The 22,992-nt window shown below is 37.6% G+C and overlaps 1 protein-coding gene across 4 annotated transcripts in view; it reads right to left on the bottom strand.

The window, feature by feature from the left end:
• Positions 1-1,416: 1,416 nt before the first annotated feature.
• Positions 1,417-22,992, bottom strand: part of slc12a5b (solute carrier family 12 member 5b) — a 31,361-nt gene continuing 9,785 nt past the window's right edge. Inside the window, exons 2-26 of one of the 4 annotated variants that reach the window (XM_055046079.1) lie at positions 19,256-19,359; positions 19,035-19,175; positions 17,813-17,959; positions 17,277-17,331; positions 16,296-16,426; positions 15,277-15,524; positions 14,982-15,193; positions 14,736-14,903; positions 13,833-13,931; positions 13,655-13,712; positions 13,368-13,542; positions 13,111-13,229; positions 12,916-13,014; positions 11,885-12,004; positions 11,601-11,705; positions 11,307-11,475; positions 11,024-11,219; positions 10,639-10,808; positions 10,355-10,486; positions 10,113-10,220; positions 9,697-9,813; positions 9,292-9,497; positions 8,633-8,647; positions 8,411-8,528; positions 1,417-2,780 (exon numbers count right to left, since the gene is read on the bottom strand). In XM_055046079.1, coding sequence (XP_054902054.1) covers positions 1,422-2,780; positions 8,411-8,528; positions 8,633-8,647; positions 9,292-9,497; positions 9,697-9,813; positions 10,113-10,220; positions 10,355-10,486; positions 10,639-10,808; positions 11,024-11,219; positions 11,307-11,475; positions 11,601-11,705; positions 11,885-12,004; positions 12,916-13,014; positions 13,111-13,229; positions 13,368-13,542; positions 13,655-13,712; positions 13,833-13,931; positions 14,736-14,903; positions 14,982-15,193; positions 15,277-15,524; positions 16,296-16,426; positions 17,277-17,331; positions 17,813-17,959; positions 19,035-19,175; positions 19,256-19,359 — 4,571 coding nt within the window. In that variant the 3' untranslated portion in view covers positions 1,417-1,421. Of the gene's footprint in view, positions 2,781-4,728; positions 8,288-8,394; positions 8,529-8,632; positions 8,648-9,291; positions 9,498-9,696; positions 9,814-10,112; positions 10,221-10,354; positions 10,487-10,638; positions 10,809-11,023; positions 11,220-11,306; positions 11,476-11,600; positions 11,706-11,884; positions 12,005-12,915; positions 13,015-13,110; positions 13,230-13,367; positions 13,543-13,654; positions 13,713-13,832; positions 13,932-14,735; positions 14,904-14,981; positions 15,194-15,276; positions 15,525-16,295; positions 16,427-17,276; positions 17,332-17,812; positions 17,960-19,034; positions 19,176-19,255; positions 19,360-22,992 lie in introns of those variants that run through there. The other 3 variants (XM_055046078.1, XM_055046076.1, XM_055046077.1) reach the window with 3 other exon arrangements.

Genomic DNA, 22,992 nt, shown 5'->3' with positions numbered 1-22,992 from the left:
ATTTTATTTTATTTATTTAATTTTTTTAAACTAAAATATCAAGTTGAAAGTTAAAGAACTTATTAATAGCTGCGTATTTTGTGAAAATCAGACTGAAAATTTGGACAATTTATCTTTTTCACTGTAAGTTCGTTCAGACTTTTTGAAGTGATATGCAGAACTGCAGTTTAAGAAAATCTATCTTCCCACACTGATAGGAAAAAACAAACACTACAACGTAAAATTCAGATAAAATGCGGAAGTTTGCATTTACTGAATGACAAAGAATGACAAATATGAAGTCTTAAGTGGTGTAAGTTTGCAAGACAATGTAGGCTATTTTTCAAGGGTTTAAAATGAGCTTGTAGAGATATAATCCAAATACATTTAACAAAAATTCCATGTATTTAGTCTCCACTAGCTTACAACAAAGTGATAGCCATATTTTTATTGGTTCTCTTAGTTTTTAACTTCTTCTATTAGTAATAGTTAAATCTGTACATTAAAAAAAACATTTTATTTTTATTCATATTTTGTAATTCTTTTAGAATGAAAATTATATAACGTAAAGATTATTACAAATTTTGGCAGAATTTGTTGGGGTATCTTGGGACTTAGCCTGAAACAATGCAAAAAGGAATATACAGTGCCTTTACGTTTATATCTATGTAATATATCTAAATGCAGATCACTTTTTTCATTTTGATCAAAGTCTCAAACATTACTTTGTAATTGGATTTAATTTTTTAAGCACTCATTTCCATCCAAACCTAAAATAACATAGATATTTGGCAGGCAGACAGTAGCTCATCCGATGTAAGAGTTTCATATTAGTTATTTTTTTAGGGTGAGAAATAGGTCAACATTAAGTATACTTGAGGAGTTGAACAGCAAGTGGTATGAGGGTGATTAAGACTCTAACATTCAAAACTGTGGTCTTGAAACAACAGGTGTTTTTTTTAAACACCTGTTTTAATATGTAATCTAAACTGTAATCTCATATTGAAACATACTTCTTTAAAATTTGCAGATCCAAGCATTTATTGTAAATGAAAACATATTATAATTGTCATTTATGTCTCAATTAAAGCACATTGGGTTTGTTTCAAAGTTATCTTTTGCCATCTATTGAATGATGAAGCATTAGCAGCAGCAGAACTGCTTACTGTTGTAAACAGGGTGGATTGTTTTCTTGAGAATGAACACCTTTCTCAGACAAATATGTTTAATGGGAGAATGGGTGCTTATTAGCAACACATAAAATGATATATTCTTCTTTTGTCCCTGAAGGAAAAGTGAATAAAATACATAGGGATAAGATCAGACTTCTCTTCACTAACCTAAAACAACAACAAAAAATATTGCAAAAATAGAAATGCTAACCAAAATTCTAGAGTGTGATGGTGAGATACACACACCTTCAGTCAGTTCAAAACACCAAGTCAGGCACATTTATTTTCCATGTTATTGTCCATTAATTGGATGACAACTCTTTCGTGCTGCACATCTGGAGAATCCCCTGCAGCCATTTTGTAGCTGTGTTTCAGTGGTGCGTCATAATCTGGGGGAACTTCAAAAAACACCACATCATCAAAGCAGAGATCATCCGAAGGAGCTGCAAGGTAAGGCAGCTTCAACACATAACCTGTCAGAATGCCCCCCAGTGCCGACAGTCCTATCGTGGAGAACAGAGCTGCAACCTGGAAGAGAGCCTGCTCCCTTGCAGTCCTTCCCAATCCCGGTTTTAAACCTGGAATCAGCATCTGCAGTTCTTGCAGTTTCGGGTCCCCCTCCACTGGTGCTCTGTGAGTAAAGATCTCATACAGACTTGGGCCATAAACTTCCTTGTCAGCCATCAGAATAGCACATATCCCTGCTGCGCATGATATAAGTCCTGTTAGTCCGTGCAGATTGTGTATCCCACACTGATCCTGGATCCTGCAGCGTTGTGCTAAGAATGGGCTCATGTACTTGTAGCCCAGCATGCAGGCAGTGCAGCCCATCATACCCAGCACATACGCAGCTGCAGGTGATATCATCATATCCACAGACGCCCCAACTGTTACTCCCCCAGCCAGGGTCACGTTCTGAATATCTGCCATGGTGAGCTTCCCTTTTTTGTTCAGCATTGCAGACAGAGCGAATGCAGTCAGTGTGGAGGCGCTGAGGCCAATAAAGGTGTGCAGGATGGCTCTGTGCTGGTCATCCCCTTTAAGGGTCAGTGCTGAATTGAACGAGGGCCAGAACACCCAGAGGAACAAGGTCCCCATCAAAGACAGGATGTCTGAGTGGTAGCTGGTGTTCTCCTTAACATGATCCTGCGTTAAACCTGACCTGTACAGCACAAACGTCACACCCAGTCCAAAATAACAGGCAAAGAGATGGATGAGAATAGACCCTCCTGCATCATTGATCTTCAGATACTTCAGAACGATCCACTCTGTGACCGCAAACACAGGCACCTCCAGCAGAGTCATGACCAGCAGCTGCAGTGGGCTGGTCTTCCCCAGCACCGCTCCGAAAGAGATGAGGACCACTGCACAAGCAAATTCTGCATTTATGAGGTTAATAACTCCAAAGTGGATCTTCCCATTATGAAAGAACTGGAAGTAGCCCTGCACCAGGATGGCCCACTGGATGGCAAAGGTAGCAGTCAGAAAGTTAAAAACCATTCCACCAAAGCCGTAGAGTCGGAAAAATGCCAGCAAACATCCAAAGCCGAGGAAAATCATCACCTGTATATCTGTGAAGAAGGGGTAGTCCTTGTACATGGCGTTGTGCATTGGATTTGTCTGATTGGTCTGAAAGCGGGCATCAGCATGCTCGTCGTAGGTCACAAAGCCAAAGTAAATGGCAACAAATATCACCTGGAATACAAACAGGAAAACGGGTAATCTCACTCGAAGGTTAGTCGACCGCTTCTTCATCCTGACAGTTGTCTGGTTGTAATAACAGTATGCGTTTTTTGCTGCTTGGGCTGTCTGTGTTTACACAAGATAGGTAAAAAAAACATTGGTCGACCCTGCTCTCAGTCAGACAATAACCGTACTGTTTTCTCTGCATGAAGAATGCAGCGTTGCGGACTTTGTCTGTCGTAATAAACAGTTCTGAAATGTCAGCAGTTTTTCTTCAGCTCCTTTTCCAGGATTTTATTACATTTATCTCTGAAATCCTGCTTCAAAGTAAATGTGATGAAGTGGAACACAACAAGCAAACCTGTATCTGTCTGAATCGTAATCTGCTCATCAGAAATGTGCCTCAATGACAAAACATTTATTCTCTTGTAATTCCTAACATCTGTGTTATAGCATCAGCCACAACACTGGAACTCTCTGACCCCAGTAAGAGACTTAATCATTGTCCATTTCTATGTAAAACTGTGGGAACTATTCAAGGAAGCTTATCAGTGAAATGGGGTGAGGGGAAGCTGAGTCTGCAGTTTGCTCCTGCTTCTTATATTTGTCCCTGAAAAAACACTGGCGTGCCACAAATATTAAGAGAAAGACTGACTGCATTTTGCAGATTTTTCAGTTTAAGTGCACATTGTCCTGCAAAAGTATTCAGACATGTTAAACTTGCTCAGGTTTTGTCACATGGTTCCTAGAGCAAGGTGGCTCAGTCCAAAAGCTCAATAATGTTGACAATAAGTCGTCAATGTTGGATTTGATTGAAAAAGTTTCACATTCCCTTTTGAAAGTGCATTTTATGTTTGTATTGTAGCTTCTCAACTACCTTAACACGATTTTGTTTTGATTCACTCTCAAACAATATATATTTTTTGCACAATTCCAAATTCTGTCCAAGATTTTGACCAAAATCATTCAAAGGAAAAACAACAAAAACACCTCAAGGTCAGAAGTTTGACCTTTAGGTAATGTAAAAAAAAAGAAAAAAGGAAAGAAATAAAAAATGCATATTTTAGGTGTTTCTCTACTGCCACACACCTGACTTGAATAAGTGAGCGATAAAGAAGTTTCTGCAGCACTCGGTGGCATGCAGAAGCGGTCATGCAATCATTCGAATATGGTGCCCCGGCACAGAGGCATATTTAAAATGTGGAGGGCAGTGGTCCCTGAAGACCAGTATGGAAAAACACTGAGCTAAACCATTACAATGTAGATTTGGATGGAAGCTACATTGTAATGGGGTGCACATCAAATGTGGATCTCCGCAGCTTCTCCACTGTTACCGTAGGTGTGGCTGCTTATCTGATTAACACACTCTTTGCTTGGCCCTTTTAGGGAATCAGCCATGTATTGTTGGGTTTTGTAGATGTAAAAATATCTCTGAAGCCTGTGCAGAACAAATGTACATAAAGGTGCACTTAAATAACTGCTGAAGGCAATTGGTTGCACTGGACTTTTTTAGGGGCTCTGTTCACAACCATGCACCATTTTGTGTTCATGTAAAATCCCAATGAAATACAGTGAAGTTCATTACCTTCTGACAACATGTGAAAAAGTTCACTTTTTATTGGATAATGATTGATTTGAATTCACAGCACAATTATTACCTTTCTCCTATAGCTAATGGCTGCATATGACCAAGAACAAATAACAGAAAGCTGATCAGCTTGGTCTCTTATCTTTGTCCTGTACTGTTCATATCTCCTTCACAAGATCAAAGGTCGCTCGAACCACAAGTTCATGCGATGGGCACAATAAATGTCAGACACTGTGTTGGATATCTTCAGCAGACACAGCTTCCTTAATACTGAAAAATGTAAAATAAGCTCTCAACAGAAAAGAGTCCACGTATTGCCAACTTTTATTCATTTTAAAACTTATTGCATTTTGTGCAGACATAAAAACGGTCCATTCAAACTATGTAACTTTAAAAGCTGTATAAAGGTCAGAAAATAAAATATGTAATAGTTTTAAACACATTCCTAACTTAAACCGATCAACACTGTTAAACATAATGATATGTTTTGTGTCTTTAAGATACCCTTTACTCTAAAACAAACCCAGCATGCACAGACTGCAAAGAAAGTTTCAAACAGTGCAAACTAGGAACCAGTATGTATCACCTGTAAAATAACATCCACTACATGCACAGGGGGTGTTGCTGCAACCACCTTTATCAGTAAAATAAAGCAAACACTTCTCTGTATAAACTTTATTCAATAAAGCAATATATCATTGTATTAAGGATGAGGTAAGGTTTGCAAACTGTATGATACATCTTAATACAAATGAGAGAAAATTAAAACACAAAGTGAGTCCTATGTGAAAGGATGGGGTAATAGTAGATAGAGAGGGAAGTGGGCTTTCGTCATTAAACTTTAATCACAAAGATTTATCTCCATAAAGATAAAGTTTATGGAGATAAACTTTATCTCCATAAAGATAATCTGTACATGCTCTGGATGTTGGAAACACGCTATGATTTATGAGTTATGTGACAATGCTGACCAAAAACATACAGCAATGTAAATAACTTGGTATGCCCCATCAATATGCAGTCTCTTGTCAAGAAATTCCCACATGTTGATCGCTAATCTATTTCTTTGTCTGGAAAAGAAAAATAATTAACTGCACTTAATGATTAAATTTGTTTTAGTCAAGGTATAAGAGAGATAAGCAAAAATGTATATTCTGAACAAAATGTTAGGACACCCTACCCACCTAACTGATGTTGGCTCCATCAGTGAGATTCATTTAGCTGTCTACCAGTCTCTGTCATCTGCCTGAGTCTTTGATGTTGGTCTCCTCAAGTTCATCTTTTAATATGTTTGTGGGGTATGTTTGATGTACAATTTCTTTCACAACATGTCAATAATAAAAAGATCTGGGTATGGACTAGGCTGCAGACTTTCGTTTTCTTAATTCTTAAACATTCTTTAGTGGACATACTGCCATGTCTGGGGTCATTGCCTCACTATTCCCCCAAGCACAGTAGCATTCATAGTGGATCATAAGATTATGAACTGGCTGTCATTTACAAATAAATAAAACTATAATACCAATGATATTCTTCCCTCCACTGTTCAACTAAAATCAAACTTTGAAAATAAACACGACCAAAAAGCTCTCTGTAAAGTCGAAGCAGCAAAACAGTTTTCTCAGTAGGAATCAGACATGTTGATAAACACTGACCTCCAGTGGTGTAAACTATACAGATGAGGTTCTCCAAAGAGCTTCATCTGTGCACAGTGTAGTCTAATGCAATACTGTTAGAGAAACAATCTATAGATAAATAAAACATTGAGATATTTATTTAAGTTTCAAATGTAAAAAATAAACAAAAGCACTAAAGAACACAATCTAACAGGAAAGGAGCAGCCTATTTGGAAAGCATGTTGGTAATATCATGATCTGGGCCTCTTTATCTGCATCAGTACTATACAACACTGTAAATGTTAATAAAACTATGGTTAAAGCAATCCACCAGAAATAACATCAGATCCATGAATGCAAAAGCTATTTTACCAAAATGTGAAAAAAAGAACAACAAAAAAACAGAAACAATGAAGTTTCAGGTAATCCAAGTGAAAGTCCTCAACTCAGTCAAATCAAAAGCTTAAAAATCAAAGTTATTTTATGCCGAATAAACTGAAATTCAAACACTTTGACTTGAGTTTGTTGCTACATAGAGAGGTTCAGAATAAACATTACATCTAAGGATCCAATTTTGTCCTCTTCATTTATCTAAATGAATATAATATATTCTGAAATGTGGATATTTTAGGCCTAGCTCTCCTCCAGTTATCTGATGAAGTTTTATGCCAAATATTGACAAAGTTTTGTGGTTTACCATTTTAGCCTTTCTGTAAAAGCTAATAAAATGTAAACTAAACATAAAAAATTAAAATAAGCTGGAGCATTAAATAAATCATCAAAACATAGATACCCTCATTAATGTAGCTTCTGATTAACAAAGTAATCTCAAAATTGTTGCACACACCCTCTGAAATTCACTTTTAACACATTTCACTGTTTGTATTTTTATTTGTATTTTGCAGGTTTTGTGCAGCCGTGAGTCAATGACTTTTAGTGAACATAATTACCTTTGAACAGATGTTTCTGCATGATTTAGTTCACATGTCAGAAATACTCAGAACCGCAGCTTGTGAAATAAGCTAATAAAAAAGTGCCAGAACATTTTTCCATCGCAATCTCATTTAAGGAATAAATTGCATCTGTAAACATATTTCTAAACCACATACTTTACTATTCCTATCAATTAAGAGGGTATTTTTTATTTGATACAAAGTTGTGCCTCTAACTTTTAGCAGTTACATAGCGTGCCTTCACAGTGAAGGGAAAGTTTAATCAGACCACAAAGTTGACCAATAAAAATTGACAGCTTTCTCTATTTAGTGCTGCAAAGCTTGGCCAATTTATGAAATTAATCTGCAACAGATTCAGCTGACATGCACAATCCTACCATTCGAAAAAAGAAAAACAACGTCTGAATAAGAGCATTAATATAAAGAATTCATCTTTAAAAATAAGCTAGCATTTTAGATAAAAAAAAAAATGACTGACACAGCAGAAAGCAAATACATTGTGATGAAGCACATTTTTTTCTATTCTGTAATGTCATCTACAGTATTGTGATATTGCTCTTCAAAAAGAGAATTTTTACTTTTTCCACAGATAAGTGTTCAGATTTATGAAATACATACTTGAATATGAATTCTACAATTTACTAGGTGGTTAACGATTCACAAGAATGTAAAACTGACCAGATTTATGGCCATGATTTGTATAAAATATTTTTTCTTAGATCCAAAGTTCTATCAAATTTTCTAAACATGAAATAACAAAGAACCCACCCTTAGTTGCTTTTACACGCTAGTTTTATCTAAATGAACACATAATAGTCACCTCCATTAATTCAGTCATTTATAATATTACTTGGTGTCATTATTACAATCATGGACAGAAACCAAAATGGTTTAGGATGAACAAACTCTCAAAGAGCCACAGATGTCAAATGACAGATAAGAGACAAAAAGGACATTTGTTTCTTATAGATGAGAAGGAAAAATTCAGAATAAATCAGAAAGTTCTTCCAAAAAGTTATCAGGTGAAATGAGCTCAGATGATTTGGAGGTAAAGGTGGAGTTAGGTCATGGGTCGACGTTCCCGGAAGCACTGCAGGCTGGTTGCCAGTTGAGGGGACAGGTGATGGGTTGGAGGGAAGATTTTCCTAGAATCACAGTGAAGCAGAAGAACTCACAAGTTCTTTAAAATGCCAATTTAAGCCTCTCAGGAGTAGATGGTGATGACTTCTCGCCCGCCTCCTCGCACTAGGAGAACCCTGTTGAGACCTTCAGTGAGAACCTCAAGGAACTCCATATCTGAGAGACACTCCAAGTGAAGGATTATCACATTAAATAATATGAAGTCTATGCTGTTTTTTTTTTCTAATGCTTAATTTAAACACACGGAATAATATGAAGGATACAGTTTTCATCGCCCACTCGGTTCTTTGGTGGTCCTGGCATGTTGAGCAGGACTAGTTTAGCTTCCTTGGACTTCTTTGTGATGACCTCATTGAGTCTCATTGCTGTGTGCATGCGCCTCACATCCGTCTGGTTCCTGAAACCAGAGAAATTCAACTCACAACTGGAAAAAAATAAACAGCTTTTTAGATTCTCCAATCAGAAAGGAAATACAGTGGATTAGAAAATGTGAATACTCACAAGCCCTCCCATTCCCTGAAGCGTGAGTCAAAAAAAATAGCAACGTTTTTTCAAAAAGCTGCTATCATGTATGTGCATTCATAAGTTCAATAGGTTTCTTTTTAACAGTCAGTAAAATTATATTTTAACACATGACCCAAAGGTATTTTATTTAGAGAAATTAAAATGTTCAAAGGTTGGCTTTATGTAAAAAGTACACAAACAAACTACTAATATGTTTCAAGATTTCATAAATTTATCTTGTGAAAACTTGTATTCCTTCAACAAGGGAAGAGACAAAGTGTAAGTTGACACAAAAAAAAAACACATATGTCTAATGGAAACAATGTAAAAAAAAAAATTATATGTGAACACAGTAATTTAGGTTCAGTTTAATTTGAAGTTACATTTTCATAAAAACTGAAAAATAACTAATTTGGTGTTGTGATCATGTCTGATTTTATTCCCTAAATAATTCAGATTATAACTTAAAGTTTACATCTAGATATTATTCCCAGATGAGTTATAGAAATAAAATAAAAATAAATAAATAAATATATATTTTCTCTGAAGTCTAACTTCCTGGAATGTTTTTGATCTACTAGTCGCATTTGTTATGTTGGGTCTTTCATATAAACCTCACAGGCTCATGAGTTGAAGTTAGGTACCAGGTGACTTACGGTTTCATATTAAGTGGGTCTTTGCCTGCCCCTGCAGTCGCTGCTGAGTCCGTCATCCCTTTATCCGGGCCCTTGCTGTCTCTCCAGGTGACAGTGCCTCCTGCAGGCGTGGCAGCAGGGGAAGTGGGACTTGTTGGGCTGGTGGGTATGGCTGCATTCTTACTTTGAATCAGGCGGACCTGTTTTGGGTTGGAGACAGCCTCAGACTGAGAGACAAACACGTGTGATGGCAGGGTGAAAAGATGAAAAGAGACACCTGTCAGTGAAAGCGATTATTCACCCAGCCAACAATAGTGCGTCGCCCTTTCCGCACTGCTTCTGGGATCAAGCAACCCCATTTCAAGGAAGAACCGAGGGCACAGAATCTGAACAACAGAGAGAGACAGACAGGTTTTAAATGTTTACCTTATCTTCTGGTTTTTCTGCCAGACTGGTTCCCTCCTCCATGCTGTGCTGGGGCTGCAAGGATGGCGGGTTTTTACGACGAATGGATCCACGGGAGGAATCGGTAATACTTTGAATCTACAAAAATGAAACAGGAACCCCCTTTTAATTCCTGTAGTTTGTTCCAAAATGGTTGTGAAAGTATTCATACACCTTGACATCATTTCAGTTTGGCTCATAATAGCCACAAACTTCAACGTATTTTGTTGGGATTTGATGTGTTAAACTAACATAAAGTGGTGTAAAGCAAATCAATACAATTTTTAAAATGAAAACAAAAAAAAAATTGTGATCATTAGATTAATGTCGCTGGATAACAAAACCCATGTAATGTTTCCTATGTTAATTTCTTCCGGTGGAAGGGTTTTCCACTTTACCTCTCTCTCCATCTCATTCTTTGTCAGATGCATCTGTTTGAGGATCTGAGATCTTTGCTCCATTACTAGTGTCTTCTCATAGGTATAAGCTGAGATGTCACTGTCAAGCTTTGAGAGGAAAGCAGATGTTTATGTTAATAAACAATATGATTGTCCAAGGAACAGGTTTTATTTAGAAACAATGAGCAAGCTTTCCTAGAAAGCTAATAATGGAGGATGTAAGTCTGAAACAAATCTCTCACCATCTCCACTACTTCCACAGCAGCATCAATGCGCAGGTGATAAAGGAAAGTGATGAGGTCTTTCTTCATCTGGATGCTGTTGTCGTCCAATTGTGCCACAGTGAAAATGCGCATTTTGCACTTCCGCCACACCTGAGGCAACAAACATTGACTTGAACATGCACTGAAATCCTTGATGTTTCACCAATACACTGTTTTAAATTCACATCACTAACCTAGATGGATTATTTCTCACTACACAGTAAATGTCTGAAATAAAAAGAGCACAAAGTGCTGATTCTCACCTTATGTTGGCGGAGCAGGAAGGGCAGAAGCATCAGCATGCCTCCATCGTGGACGATCCACCACACATCTATGTGTCCTTCAGTGAAGCGCTCTCCATTGGACGGGTAACTGGAGATATTCTTAGGAACAAGCAAGGCCAAACTGGCTATGGTTGTCTCTCTAACAGTCTCTGTAAACAGAAAAAGGAAAAAGACAACAAAAAAAATTGGAACAATCTTTTACCAACTAATAAAATAATAATATCTTGTGGCAAAATTAAACTTCATGTTCTAATATTGGATAGCAGTTGATTAAATTAGAAATTATTTGAGTGTTTTTTGTTTTTTTTGCAGATATAGCCATGATAAAAGGACATGCAGACAAGGCTGTAAGCAGTTTCCTTACCAATGAAGTTCCTGAACTGCTGGTAGCACTCGGGCTGCTTCCAGTTCTGAGGCCAGCTGACCATCACAGTATTGTGCTTCAAACCCCCAAGTCCTCCAACCTGGATCAGGTGTGATGTCCCATCTCTCATGATGGAGGAAACGACCACCTGAGAGAAACCTTTCACCCTCTCTGTCTCCATCAGCTTACGCAAAGACTGCAGACAAAGATGCACAACTGGAAATTCCACTTTGGAACTGAAAATGTGGGCAAGCTGTGTATCTTTCAAAGGGAAATGAGATACCTGATCTGCCCTCTGGGCTTCACTGTAGCTGTCGAGAAAAGTTCCTTGAACAGCGGTACCTACAATGGTCAGGCCTTTGCCTGCTTTCAGCTGATTGGTCAGAGAGAGCAGGCGGGGCTGCTCCACATTCTGCTCAGCATCCATGCTCACCAGAACCAGGATCTGAGGCCTTACAGAAAGCAGAGAACCACAACAAATTAGTGGAAAAATAGTCAAAAGGAAAAAGCAAACTGGTTTCAAGTTAGCGCATTTTTCCCCCATATGTTTAAACACAAATCATATGATTAAACAGACCTCCAGTTTTTGGTGTGTGGCGGCCCCTCCTCCAGCCTCATCAGAGCAAATCGTGCAGCACTGAGCGAAATTCCTCGAATGCCATCGCCCCACTCTTTCTCAGCTCTGTTTTAAAACATAACAATTGACAACAGATTTATTTAAACTGTGATGAAAAGAAATATACAAAGATAATCAAAGATAATCTTGGATAATCATGAAAAGAAATAAACAAAGAAAACCTTGTAATTTTAAAAAGCTTATCCATCAATGATAAATTACTTGCTGCTGTAATGGTTACTCACCCACAGAACTCAATGTATTTGTAGATGCAGGTGGCAATACCCATGGCGACTATGGCATAATACCAGGAGCAGATGAACATGAGCGACAGACACAGACTCATACCCAGGAAAGACAAAGCCCTGTTGGTGACAGGATGTCAAAAGTATGTGATTGTTTACAGAACATTTTGTCCTCTCCATTGCTTTTAAAGGCCAAATGTCAAATTTTACAGCCACCTAAAACCTGAAACCTAAATATTTTGAATGAAACATAAATAAAACAGTTTGCCTTACTCCCCCCCCCCAAAAACAGATATGTTTACAACCCAATATTTGGACTTAAAAATAGCCTTTCAAGTCATGCACTCTAAAAAGGCAAGGCTGTTGTTTTTCCCCCTCATGATTATTTAACCAATAAAACCTGAAATTGAGGTAAAGAACAAAACTAGAATGAGAAAAGAAAATACAAACCAAATTATGTCATATCTGTGACAAATAGTTCAAGCTCAGAAGCTGTCATTTTTAATAAATTAAATAATTTAATTTATTTTTATTTTTTGGCAAAAAATATATGAAAAGTGTCTGTGCACATGGCAAAAGCCTAACAACAAAACTGCTGCAAGCTTTTAATGTTTGTACCAGAAAATTTTAATGTACTTATATTTAAAACTGTATTCCTCCCTAACTTCGCCTGCCATTGTTACAGCAACAAAAATCTCCCATTGATGAATGAATTTTGGGATAGAGTGGGTTATGAAGGATACATCAGTCCTCCATATTCAGGGAAAAGGAGGACATATTTAAATGAGCTGTCAAATTTGGACAGCCTTTGTTGCACTGCTGTGATCTAATCCCTAATTTTATTTGTATTGTCCAAAATTTCTTTGGAACTTTAAGGTGCAATCTTGACTGATTTGTCTTCTTTTTCATTCACATATTTTCACATATCATATGGAAATGAACAGAGCTAGTGTGAGTTGTAAGCCTGAACACAACTGAAAAGAAACATTCTTAAAAATGTTGATATGATATATATTGGCTTAAAGTCTTACCAGTGGTAGAATTTAAATCGTGGCCTCCAGTTTGGTGTCCTCAGCAAGGTCTGCAGGGCACAGGCAAGATTGACAAACATGTAGCACATCAAGAAAAACCTAAAAACAAAAACAAAATGTTAGAAATCACAAAAAAATGAAAATAAGTAATTGCAATTATTTTGCCTGACAGTGAATTCGTCCTGGAATTCTTACATAGACAGGATGGGAGCGACTGCATCCAGGGAGGCAATGATAATACCGATCTCACAGATGCTAGCTGTTAGTAACAGTGCCCAGGTTGGCTCCCCGTTAGCTTTACCATGTCCAAAAACCTAAAAGCAATAACCGAAAAAAAAACAACAAAAAAACAACAAAAAAACATGCATCACACTTTAAATCCTCATGTGTTTGTTTCTGCATGACAATGGAAGGCAAATAAATTGAGCTTTAGGAAGAATTCCTGGACTAACTCTGAGAAATGGAATGATGCCGTCTCTTGCGATGGCTTGCAGAAGACGTGGAGCTCCAGTCAGACTCTGAAGTCCTGCACCACAGGTGGAGAAGAAAGAGCCAAACACGATGACCCAGGGAGAAGGCCATGCCAGCGTGCCAATCACTAGGTTACCGTTAACCCCTTCTCCAAACCTGAACAGGCAAAATCTCTGTTATTTGCTATCAATGCGTGCAAGGGGAATTTAAAACCATGTGATGCAGATGATTTAAAAAAGTGACAAATAAATAAACCAGTCAAACTTACTTGTCTCTCAGTACAACTCCTTCTATACAAGCACCAAATAGGATTACACAAGACATATCTGGGGAGGAAATGTTAAGAAACACCACTTGGTTAAGAATATTTGTTTACATATTCACGACCCTCCGGAACATGTTGATCTTTCTTTTCTTTTTGCCAATGTTTGACCAGCTAAGGATACACACAGTGGAGGTGGTAGTGATGGCTGCGATGGTACCAATCGGGATGGACTTCTGGGCATCGCGCAGATCACCAGAGCGATTTGAGCCTGCCATGATCCCTGTGAGTATCAGAAAAAAAAACCCAAAAAAACTCTTAAGATTCTGTCTTCCCTTTTTTAATACGCAGAATCACTCAAATGTTTTCCATAAACATTTTCTGTTTTCGGCTTAATATTTTACATATGTTCTTGCCCAGAATAACCTGTCAAGCATAACTGATTTTCTCATTTTGTAGTCAATGCAACATTTTATTCCACCGAGTCTATTCATGTTTGCCATGACAGGTGTGGATGTGTGGACTTGAGGCCACAGCTCCTGAATCTTGCATCTGCATTGGAGATGGTTGACGCTGTCATCTTTAAAGGGTTGGAAATGCCGGGTAGTGACGAAGGAAAAACAACACAGCTTTCAGTTTCCTTTGGCCTGAGTGCAGCGCTCACCAGAGCAACTTTTACTACCTGTGTAAATCTCCACCCACAGCAGGAAGTCAACAAGAACATCAACAATAAGATAAGAGATAAGATGAGAGAAATTTTTTTAACATTCTCAGCTCACCCTCATCACTTGTTTGACTTTACCAAGTCTGTCTGCCAGACCTTTCTTCCCCATATCCAACTCACCACAAGGTGATGATCAGTTGACAGCTATGCCTCTCTCTTCACACTAATGCCCTAGTGACATAATTCCATAAGGCTAATAATAAACTTGCTTGACTAATCTTGACATTTGGCCAATGATGGTCTGAGACCAAGAACTCTTGGGTTCTATGTACTTGAATATGCTTGTCATCAATAGTTGGGTATTACTGCCATAGAATGTGCTTTTTATATCATTAAATATGAGAAAAAAAAAAAACTTGTCACCTGTAACAGAAGGGAAATAAATCCCCACCAGTAGGGTGAAGAAGCTGGTGATGTCAGCCAGGACATAGCGATTGGCGTTGGTGGTTGGAATTTCAGGATCCACATTGGATGAGATTCCACGCTTCTCCAAGATCATTCCCTTCTCCAGATAGTTTCCAAACAGGTTCTCTGAGAGAAGAATGAGTGTACATAAAGAGTCTGTGGCATAATCGTCAAACTATGGTATCAGTGTGTCACAGAACCAACCTGCAAGGATCCCACTAGTGACCCCCGGAATGCCCTGCATCTCTGTAACATTGTTGTTGATGAAATATTCATCACATGTAGCATTGAGGGAATCAGAATCACAGAATGATCTCCACATTTTCGTGGTGATCGTCTCATTGTCTATTTCAATGACCTTTGCACAAACGTCATATGATTTAGAGAGAAGCGTTCGATTTCCAAGGAGACAAACACTGCCAAGTCAAAAATAAACAACAAAATGCATTGTTACATAATGCAGAGATTAGTAAAGTAACTAAACAAGAGTATCACTTACGGAAAGACAGGAGGCTCAAGGGCAGTCTTGATGATTCCAGCATAAACGGCCAGAATAGATAGGATAACACAGGCCAGGAAGACGAGCGCCAACTTATTGACATATTTGACCCCAACAAAAACAACTATGGCCATGAAACTGAGCACGATGGTGCCATATACCCGCATGTTATTGAGGAGAGCAATCTCTGCCTCGGGACCCTCCAGGCCCTCAATCTTAAAGATGGCTGCCTGTGGAACAATATAAATCTGAGGGAAAGAGGAAGGTATAGAGAAAAGAAATTATTTCAATCTTTCTCTCACTGCCTTTCTCTCTTTCTCTCTCTGTATATATATGTACAATTTATATAAATGTTGTTAGAACAATAAATGAAATGCTTACATGTTCTCTTACTAAAGTAAATGAACCATATCAAATAATTTGACAAGACAAGAGTTATTTTCAAAGTTTCAAATGAAATAGCCTGCATAACAACATCATCATCATAATTATTTAAAAATGTGATTACAAAAGTAACTTGTCAAAAGTTGAAAAAGCTAGAATTTGAGCAAAGATGTTTGATTGACAACTGCTGAGACCTCAAGCATATTTTTGACAACATGTTTGATTGGCGTTTCTCAATTTATAGACATGCCTGCTGCTTTATAATTTTATCAATCACTTTGCCAACAGCCACAGTGAACAATGTACTCTTTTCTTTTCTATTGCTCTCCTCTTTTATGTTGTTTGTCCACATAGAAATCAAGTGTGTGAGATTGTCTGACTTTAGCACAGGGTGATAGGATGACATGCATCTCAACAGAGTCTGGCATCAAAAAAAAAAAGGTAAATCCAGCAATGTATCAAGTAACTGGTTCTTGTTCTTTCTTAGGATGTTTGCACTTCTGTCTTCTAAATAAATATTGTAGTTTGATTTGATTTTTGACATTTTTTAAAACAGGATGAAGACGCCAAATGAAATAACTGCCAAATAACACAAATACATTCAAAAGCTGTTTTTTCTGTTTGGATCAACTCACCAGAAGAATTTCTATACAACCCAGTATATACATGGCCCCAGCAAAGGTGGTTCCCAGGTAGAAACAAATCCCCACAGCTCCACCGAACTCTGGCCCCAGGGAGCGAGAGATCATGTAATACGACCCACCAGCTGTGGGTAAAAAAAATACTGGATTCAGTGTTCTGATCTGTCACATTCATTAAGATAATTCTTTGCAGGTATTCATACTCTTGTTTGAATAAGTATTTCTCATTAGTTGTAGTACTACCCCAAACTTGAATTTATGTTATTGGAATTTCATCTTCAAGACCCACAGAAATACCTTTCACCTGCACAGTTTCTATAGACTTTGAGAATTTTTCTTATACGTTTTGTTGTCTCTGCTGAAGAAAAACATCCCCACAGCATGACACTGTCATCACTATGTTTCATGGTAGGGACGATGTGCAGTGCCACATACAGGGGTTTCCAGACAGGTCAAAAAGTTACATTTTATTCTCATTTGACCGGAGCACGTTATTGCACATGCCTTTTTTTTCTTTGGTTTCTAAACGCTCTTCCATCCTGTATTTGCAGTTGTACCAACTTGCTTAATGAATCTCAAAGAGATGTTCAAAGCTTGGGTCTTTGCTTTATAACCTAAACTGTGGGATGTGTTCTTTTTGGTCTTTTTGGATGTGTTCTTTGAAAAATGACCATATCCAAAACAACTGGGTTGATACTAAGGTCAAATTACACACAGGGGGACTTCAACATCTGAAGCAAAAGGTGGTACTACATGGTAACATCTTTTTTGTTTCAGAGTAAAATATAGTCTCCGAACAAACACTTGGAGTACTTTTCAGAGTTTTATGTTAAAACTACATTTTTTTTCCTTCTGCTACTGTTATGGTCTACTTTATGTTCATCTAGCAGATAACATCCCTGAAGTCCAGAGCTATAATCTGGCAAAATGTAGAAAAGAATACTTTGTGAGTAGGAAGAGGAGGAAGATCCTCACCTGGTACGACTCCATTTGTTGCTATGGCACTCATAGAGATGGCTGTGAGCATGGTCTGGAAACAGCAATAGACAACAAAGAAGAACATCAAGTCTTATTTGGTTATCGAATGGTTCAGTGGACAAATAATATCTCTGATTTGTCTCACTTGATTATCAAGTACATCTTAAAATTTTGTTTTACTCTTTATGTTGAAGGGTTTGCACTTTGTTGAATCTCTCTTCACATAATGATCTCCAAGGAGCACATATGAACGCTTTGTTTCAATTTCTTCTTTTTTTTTATTTGAGTAATTTTGACAACTAAACCCCGTCAAACCAGATGTCAGGATTCAAGTTCAACATTTGTACATTAAACTAAGAATGAATATGCCAGACAAGGACATCTGCAGATTTAATGCACTGTGTCAGAAAAAACATGTATATTTTTATGGACAGAAATGTATTTCCCCACGTGTAATTAGTTTTTTAAAAAAAAAGAATGTCTCCATCATACAGCAGATGAACCATAGAATGAACATTTGAATTTTAACGCACCGTAGAGCAACACATGAAGACAATTATGAACGAGCCAAAGACTCCGCCAATCCCAACCATCCATGTCATCCGCAAGAAAAGGATCACCCCAAAAATATTCTGGATGCATGGCAAGTAGACTCCCATCAGAGTGCCGAGCTGAGGGGCCTGGAAAGCACAAACCACAATGACAAATGGGAAAAGTAAAGTGTGAAGTGCTTTCTCATTATATATGTTAGAGCATTTGTTGTTCTGGCCTCATGTAATATGATTTTACCAAATGTGGAATATAATTCTGGCTTTCTGTTTACATGAAAGTCAATGCTCGTTTTAAAGTCTTGATTTGCACTATAAGCTGTTTTTAATGTGAAATTTTTGCATGAGAAAACACTGACAGATATTCTATAAGTTCTTCACACTCCATTCTTGCATGTGGATAAAAAAAAAGAACATTTTCCATTGACAAACCCAGGCCCAGAAAGAGGTTTAGTTAAACTCCATTCTGTGTTTTCTGTCATGAATATTAGTCAGCAACATTTGTTATTAGAACTAATAGAGTAATCCCTTCGAATATGCTGCTGTAAACTGGACTGAATTAAACTGAAACGGTTGAGCTGATGCATTGATTAAAATGTTATTTAACCTAAATATAGCAGGGAAATCATATGTATGCAATGTATTAGAGGTCATGACAAAGCAGACAGGCAAATATGATTCCTCCACATAAGTTACTACAGCTCAATGTGTTTAATGGGGCAATATTATATATTTTCCAGGCAAATAGTGCAATTTTATAGCACAATCAAGTAACTATGTTGCCTTTAGTAGTTATAGAAATGCTGTATCAAGCATAGCTTAAAAGAAATTTTACTCTGCAATTGCCTCTATCTCTTTAAGAATCTCCTGCACTTTCGGACGCTCTGCCTAGAACTAGTACTTTGATGTTTTTAAGTCACTCTTTCTTCTTTAGCGTCCAACAAAGCACTTTTAATTTTCTTGTCTGTCAGTGAGGAGGTACCAATGAAATTGAATTATCTTATGCTAGAAATTTGAACATGCTCAGAATTTGTGCCACATATACTGTTATTTTTCCTGCAACTGTTAGGAAACTGTTCAATAATCTAAATTGCACAATGGATGTCATAACAATTATGACATCCATGAATGATTTTAAAAAAATGTAAAAGGAAAACTAGATAAGGTAAATCTTTTCATTCACACAAATATTGCTGCAGTGTTCTACCTTTACAGGTTTTTTAGACGGCCGCGCCCCCTCCTCGTTATTCTCAGCCTCTTCATGCTCCTTGCTGCCAGTTGGCAGGTTGGAGTAGTTGGCCAGAGAGCTGAGCAGAGAGGAGACCATTGGACTGGTATCAATCTCCTCCTAGAGCCCAAAGTGAGACCTGGGTAAAAATATTCACTTTGCATGAACAATCTGTGCTCTTTTCTGAGAGCAGCCCCCACCTCAAAGAGGGCCATGCTCTTGCCGTCATATTGCTGGCTCTTTTCCATATCAGAGGCTGCGCTGCTGTTGATGAAAGGACTGCTCTCTTTGGGGTGTCCATCACCTGAAACACAAAAAACATTAGCATGTGGGATGATTCTTTATTCAGTTTAGAAATACCAAAGTATATGACGTGAGTGGCGTTTTCACAGTTGTAGAAGTTCCACTAAAAGAGGTTTTATATGTTCTTCACCTGTCTAGAATATTAAGTCAGAAAAATTATTTATAAGCATTAGTAGCGATACAATCAGGTACTTAATAATTTGTTAAAAGTTCATACAGTATGCAGGATGTAGCTATAGCATGATTTGTCAGAGGGTTCCCGGTTAAAATAACACATTTTCATGTGGACAAACTTTCAAACCTTGGAGAAAGTATTCTTCAAGAGTACCACAGTAGAGTCAAACAATACATCACCGCATAATATTAAACATATGAGTGACAATGCTTTACACCAACTGTGGTTGATCATTTTTGATGAGACAAGAAATGCTGTTGATGTTTTAAAAAGTAGCACTTAAGTTAGTCGTCCCTTCTGAAGTGATTCAAGATTAAACTATGGGATATAACATAATGCTTTGAGAAAGCTTTGACTGAACACATTGTTAAGTCAAGTTAAAACTGACTTCATAAAAAATAATTGTGAATCTCCAAAAGTAAATCAACTGAGTTGATAAACATGTATAGAATTTGCGTCGACTTGCTTTTTCAGGCCCATTGATTTAAGAGCAGATTTTAGCTCAAGTAGTAGAATAGTCAGTGAAACCAGCTCCTTGCTGTACACTTTACTTTACTTTGAGAAATGATAGCTTCCTGATAGCTTCTACATACGTTTCAAATTTTACCCCCTCACCAACACTAGCCTATGACATATGTGATGCGCCAATTTGATGTCATGAAGCTTCCTAGAAATTGCCTGCACTGTAAACAACCATTCTCCACTTCGAACAGAAAAGTGCAGAGTCGAAAAATTATGTTCTTTTAAAACTAACTGGACTGAACCGCTTTGTTCACTTCCTTTCTCAGCTTTTGCTAAAACTACAGGTTTCCATGTATCTGCACTTCTAAAACAGTGCAGAAAATAAATGTTCCCAACTTTTCTTTCTGGACTGACCTGGAAAAAATTCTACTAGAGAAATCCAAGACAATGAGAAAAAGCCCAGACTGAGCTGTGAAGAGAGATCATAATCGATCAGATTGCATAGGAAGGCAATGACCAGCTACCTTACTACCTTATTGGGAAATGAAAATACACCTTGTTTCAGTTTAACAGTTTTAACACATATACATATTCTGATTTTTACCAGGTTTTATTATTACATAACTTTACACTAAAATGTACAAAACTAACAAAATGTGAAGATTCTGCTCTCTGCGTGTACATGCGTGAGTTTATGTGTGTGTCTTTGGCTCTTTGGTGGCCCTCGGTTCTGTCCTCATTCTCTCCCATCAGTTTCTCTCAGATACCCTGACAGCTGTTGACCGTCTGCTGTCAGCATATCCACTTTCCATCCAGTAATCACTCTCCCCAGTTTACAGTCCTTCATTTCAGTTGCTCCTTGCCTGATCCTGCTGTTACCTGCTTTGTCCCAGAGCAATGCAACCTGATTATGGTTTTCAGATGTTTTCCCTCCACTGAGGATTTCCTATGGATTACTACAGATTATCAATCTGCACCATGGTGAAGATGATTCACTGTGGGAAAACTATGACTATTCAAACAATGTGAATTTGGGGAAACTACATTTCCAGAAATATAAATTTTTAATTTTTTAATTTAAAAATATCACCTCTAGTAACAAATTCTTTGAGTATAGGCTATACACTTTCAGGTTATCTCATGAGGTGGAGCCAAAATGCAGACAGGCAAGAGAATCACAGTGAAAGGAATTTAATGACAGAAGTGAAAACTACTACTAATGAGGGTGAAAACACATCAGGAGCGTGGGCATGAGAGGAATAGAACAAAAGTTTAAACAAGAACAGCAGAAGAATGGAGTGAGGAACTGTGGAGCAAACGAAAGGATCCAGAAAGGGAAGAAGAAGAGAGAAGGGTTTGAATGCTGTAGGACAGATAGAAACGACAAAAGGAAACAAAAGAGCTAATTACAGGTGAGTGGATGCAACAGGCCTCTCGCTCTATTTTTTGCTCATTTGTGTCCCTTTGAAGTGCTCCGCCCACCATCTCATGACATCCGGAGTCGAGGTCAGCAGCACTCCATCCCCACCATAGAAAGTTGGTGATGCATTGCTTTTCCCTCCTGAGATATCAGGTGGTTGACCAGAATCTCTTCGAAATCATACAGAAGTAAATCTTCATGACCTCACTGAACTGCTTCCAAACCTGAGTTTTTGCCTGTATGACCACCAGACTCTATACCATAGAGAATACTGTTCAAAAGGCAAAAGAGGGAGACAAGCAAAGAGTACCTCATAAAAGCAAAACAAAACAAACACAAATAAGACATTGCACGTCATTATTCAGTGCAATGGCATTTTATTCATAAAAGCCGTTTGACATTTTGTAGTTGCGTAACATCTGGCTGCTCACAGCAGCATAGCCAAGTCACCTCACGAATTCCCAAAGCTGTAGCAGTATTACACACTAATCTCTAAAGTAAAGGGGAAAGACAAATGCCAGCCGAACTGCTCTGATGCAGCTGGTAATCCTGTGATGGTTCTACAAAACACACATGGGCCGTCAAACGTTTTTTAATTTTTTTTATTTTGGAAAACATTTTTAAATTTAGTAGCAATTCTGGCATTTTGATCGGCAAAAGAACAATTCTCCAAAGTTTGAAAAAACAAATGACGCTTTTCCCTTTATAAGGAGATCCATAATGGGTTTTCTTTTGAACAAGTGTGCTGTAATCCCGCAGAACACTGCTCTGCTTTCTAAATCTGCATTTTAACCTCCCTCCTGCTCTTAGCTTTGAATAAAATCTGCTTTCGAAAGAATGCAACTTATGCTTTATTAAATGCCTGCGTGCCTTTTTGAGCCAAAACAACAATGAGCGGGTGGGATTTGGTTTCTATTTGTGGAGTTTTCTGTTTTTTTCATAAAACGTGGAGTCTCTGATCTCATCACCGTATGACTTGTTTTCTGTATGTCAGGAAATGAGCAGAAAGTTTCTGTTTTAGGAACTGAATGAAAATCAAGTATAAAGCAAGATCCAGCTCATCTGCCTCATTTAATTATCATGAAATGACGAGTGACCAATTTTAGATGAAAAACATTTATTTGTCATGCATTACTCAAAACGTTTACATTTATAAAGTCAAGGCTTTTGTCACTCACTGCATTATATTATCTTTATTTTTGTATTTTACTGACAATGCAAGTGTTTCTAACAGCATGATGAAAAATGTAAAGCTTCAGCTTTATTTCTATAAAGATACTAAAATGATCAAACAGACCTTTTCCCATCAAAATCCTAATCCTAAAAAGTTGGCTGCCTGTGTGCATGCGAGCGGAAGAGAAAAGTAAATCTGATGGGGCTTTATAGATCCCTCATTTGGATAAAAGAGGAATCTATAACTGTCTTTCAAGCATTATTCTTCAAAATCATTATTTTTGTTCAGTACTGTGAGTGATTTGTTCCAAGAGCCTCAAAAGGTATATAAAAAAGGGGGTCAATTTAATATTTCTTGTGAAAATCTTGTTCAAAAACAGGAAATTCCCAAAAGTTAAAAATTC

Source organism: Poeciliopsis prolifica, unplaced genomic scaffold (genome assembly GCF_027474105.1).
Source record: "Poeciliopsis prolifica strain line A6 unplaced genomic scaffold, Auburn_PproV2 SCAFFOLD023, whole genome shotgun sequence".
NCBI lineage: Eukaryota > Metazoa > Chordata > Actinopteri > Cyprinodontiformes > Poeciliidae > Poeciliopsis > Poeciliopsis prolifica.
This window is presented reverse-complemented; position numbering and strand designations above follow the sequence as displayed.